The 3,321-nt window shown below is 42.5% G+C and overlaps 1 protein-coding gene across 1 annotated transcript; it reads right to left on the bottom strand.

Annotated features, from left to right (window-relative positions):
* LOC107620524 lies at positions 1,766-3,079 on the bottom strand. The gene is made up of 2 exons (XM_016322669.1): positions 2,171-3,079; positions 1,766-1,933 (listed from the first exon to the last, which is right to left on the bottom strand). The coding sequence occupies exons 1-2, from the start codon at positions 3,077-3,079 to the stop codon at positions 1,766-1,768; spliced, it is 1,077 nt and encodes a 358-aa protein (XP_016178155.1).

Below are 3,321 nucleotides of genomic sequence, written 5' to 3'. Positions count from 1 at the left end.
ACCGGTTTCACATAAAAAAAAATTTTCATAGATTCAAGCATATAATTCAGCAAGACAAGCATATTCATATTTCATAGATTCAAGCATATAATTCATATTTCATAAATTCACAGCACAAGCATATTCATCCTAGAAACCTAGACAAGCATTAGTCAACAAGCAATCTTAAATAGTTAAATTTCCTATTCAGCAAGACAAGCATATTCATATTTCATAGATTCAAGCATATAATTCATATTTCATATTTCCAGAACAAATCAACAAAACAACAAATTTTCAAGTTTTTAACAAGCATGTGAAACACAGAACAAATCAACAAAACAACATAATTCATATTTCATAGATTGAAGCTTTCAACAAGCATATTTATCCCAGAAATTTCAACAAGCATATTCATAACACTGTAACAGCAAGAAGTGCAGAACAGAGCAGACTACAGAGGAGAACTGGAGTTAACCTGTTTGACAGAGTAGAAGAACGAAGTAAGGGCGAGTTCGACGGCGCAGCAAAGGCGAGTTTGACGGCGCAGCAAGGGCGACGGCGACGGCGGGGCAACGACGACGGCGATGATGGACACCCGCGGGTCTGTTCTGTTCGGCTTAGGGCTTTTCTTTTTTTTTTTAAAAATAAACCAAAACGACGTCGTTTTGGAAAAGGAATTAAAAAAAAACATTTTCGAACCGGTCAGTTAACCAGAAACCGCCGGTTTTCTGGTTTTTATTAAAACCGGCCAGTTCAACCCGGCCCAAAACGATTCTCTTCCTTATCCGGTTACATCACTCAACCGGACCGGTTATAGGTCCGGTTCACCAATTTTCTGGTCGAACCGGTCGGTCCGGTCCGGTTCTTACAACTATGCTCGGATTTGCTCCTAAAGGGATTCCCAAGTATTTAACTGGAAGGGAGCCTCCTTTACAACCCAACAAGCGACACATGCGGTGGACCCACTGCTCTTCACAATTTACTGGAATCAGGCTCGACTTGTCAAAGTTAATGCTGAGCCCTAACATCAACTCAAAGCACCTCAAGAGTCGCTTGTAGTTTTTTATGGTCTCTTCTTCTGGTGGACTAAACAAAATTGTGTCATCCGCAAACTGAAGATGTGATAACTCTACACTATCTCTCCCGACTAACAACAAAGATTTACGACCGTTCCTGATTGCCTCTCCAATCATCCGATGTAGCACATCTACAACCAGTACAAACAAGAAAGGTGAAAGTGGGTCACCTTGTCTCAATCCTCTTTCCATCTTGAACGGCTTGGATGGCGAACCATTTATCAATACTGACATAGAAGCTGTCGTCAGACACTCCATAACCCACGATCTCCATCGAAGCCCAAAACTCATCTTTTGCAGTACTAAGTCCACAAAGCTCCACTTGACTCTATCATAAGCTTTTTGAAAATCTAGCTTGATTATCACTGCCTCCTTCTTCCTCCTCTTAAGCCAGCCTACAGCTTCACACGCAATAAGTGCCCCATCATGTATTTTCCTCCCTTTCACAAAGGCACTCTGGGTCTCCCCTACTAGCTCTGGCATTACTTGTCTCATCCTCCTAACCAATACCTTAGAAATTACCTTGTATACACACCCAACCATACTAATAGGCCGCAGGTCTTTAATCTCCTTTGCACCAACGAACTTCGGAGCCAGCGCCACCCAAGTGATATTGGACTCTGCCGGTAACCTGGATGTCTGAAAAAACCCAATCACATCTGTCGTGAATTCCGGCCCTATCTCATCCCAACACCTCTTTATGAAATTCATGTTGTACCCGTCACAGCCAGGTGCCTTAGAAGACTCACAGTCCCACAGTCCCACACAGCCTCCCTTATCTCATCAGCAGACGGCATCATTTCCAACTTTTTCGCATCATCCTGACCTATCCTCCTCACCAGATCATCCCTAAATCCCATCATAGGAGACTCTCCCTGTTGATATAAATCCTTATAGAAATCTCTAATAACAATTTTTATCCTAGCATGATTCCTGACCAGTCTGCCATTGATTAGCAATGTATCAATCCTGTTATTCCTCCTTCTTGCTGAAGCTATATTGTGGAAATATCTTGTATTTTTGTCAATCTCCTTGGCTTGTCACGATCTGGACATCTGCTTCCAATAAATTTCTTTTCTCACATACCACCTCTCACAACAAGTGACCAGTACTTTTCGTCTAGCCTCCATCGTACCGTCATACACTCCACTGCTCACCATATCATCTATCTTCTTAATTTCTTCCTCAAAGGTCGTAATCTTCTTGTCCATATCACTAAAATTGGCCTTATGCCATCTCCCCAACGGGACTGTCAACGCCTTCAATTTATCTGTGAACTGAATCTGCCCCAATCCTCTCCACTCCTCTTTCACCATTCTGAGGAACCCTTCATGTGTAAACCAGGAATCTAAGCTTCTGAATGGCCTTGGACCTCCCCTTTGTTTTTTGTCTTCTAATATAATAGGACAATGATCTGACAATCCCCTCGGTCCATCTTGTATCCGCGTCTCCGGAAACTGCTCTAACCACTCCAGGCTAACCAGAGCTCTATCAATACGACTACAAGATCGTCCCCAAAACCATGTGAACATACGATCATTGAGCAGCAAGTCCACTAACTCCATATCTTGTATCCAATCCTTGAATTCTTCCGCAAACCGAGATAACCCATCTGCTTCTTGTCGCTCCTCCACATTTACTATTTCATTAAAATCTCCCATATAACAACTCGGCACCTGGCATAACCCAGCTATATAGCTCAGCTCTTCCCACACCTTCAACTTCGCATCCCTGTCATGTGCACCATATACCAAGAAAAACGCACAGTTGAAACTACTCTTCACCAGGACCCCTTCAACACATAGCCATCTCTCCCCTTTATAGCAATTATTCGATTTAAACACTGATTCATCCCATATTAATAGAATTCCACCTGCTGCACCTTCAGATCCTACATATTCCCAACCCGCACTATCCTGCCCCCATATTCTTGCCACATCATATCTCGTCACTATCTCCCGTTTAGTCTCAATCAAGCCCAACAGATCTAATCTATGTTTATTCTTGAGGTTCTTTACCATGCTAAACTTCCATCACCCCTCAACCCCCTAGCATTCTAAGAACAAAAGATCATTTAAAAAGCTTCTAACACACCTGCTTTTTATGTTTGGGTCTGCAGCGTCTCAATTTCTCCTTCTGCTTTGCTGCTTTCCTTTTACGATCTATCTCTTCATTTTGTGCTTGGAGGATTGCCATAATGTCATCCTCCTCATTGTATATCATGGCACCTGACTCCTTTGCCAACTCCCACGTTCTTTTGTTC

This window comes from Arachis ipaensis, chromosome B10 (assembly GCF_000816755.2).
Source record: "Arachis ipaensis cultivar K30076 chromosome B10, Araip1.1, whole genome shotgun sequence".
Classification (NCBI taxonomy): domain Eukaryota; kingdom Viridiplantae; phylum Streptophyta; class Magnoliopsida; order Fabales; family Fabaceae; genus Arachis; species Arachis ipaensis.
Note: the sequence above shows the minus strand (reverse complement) of the source record. Positions and strands in the feature narration are given on the sequence as shown.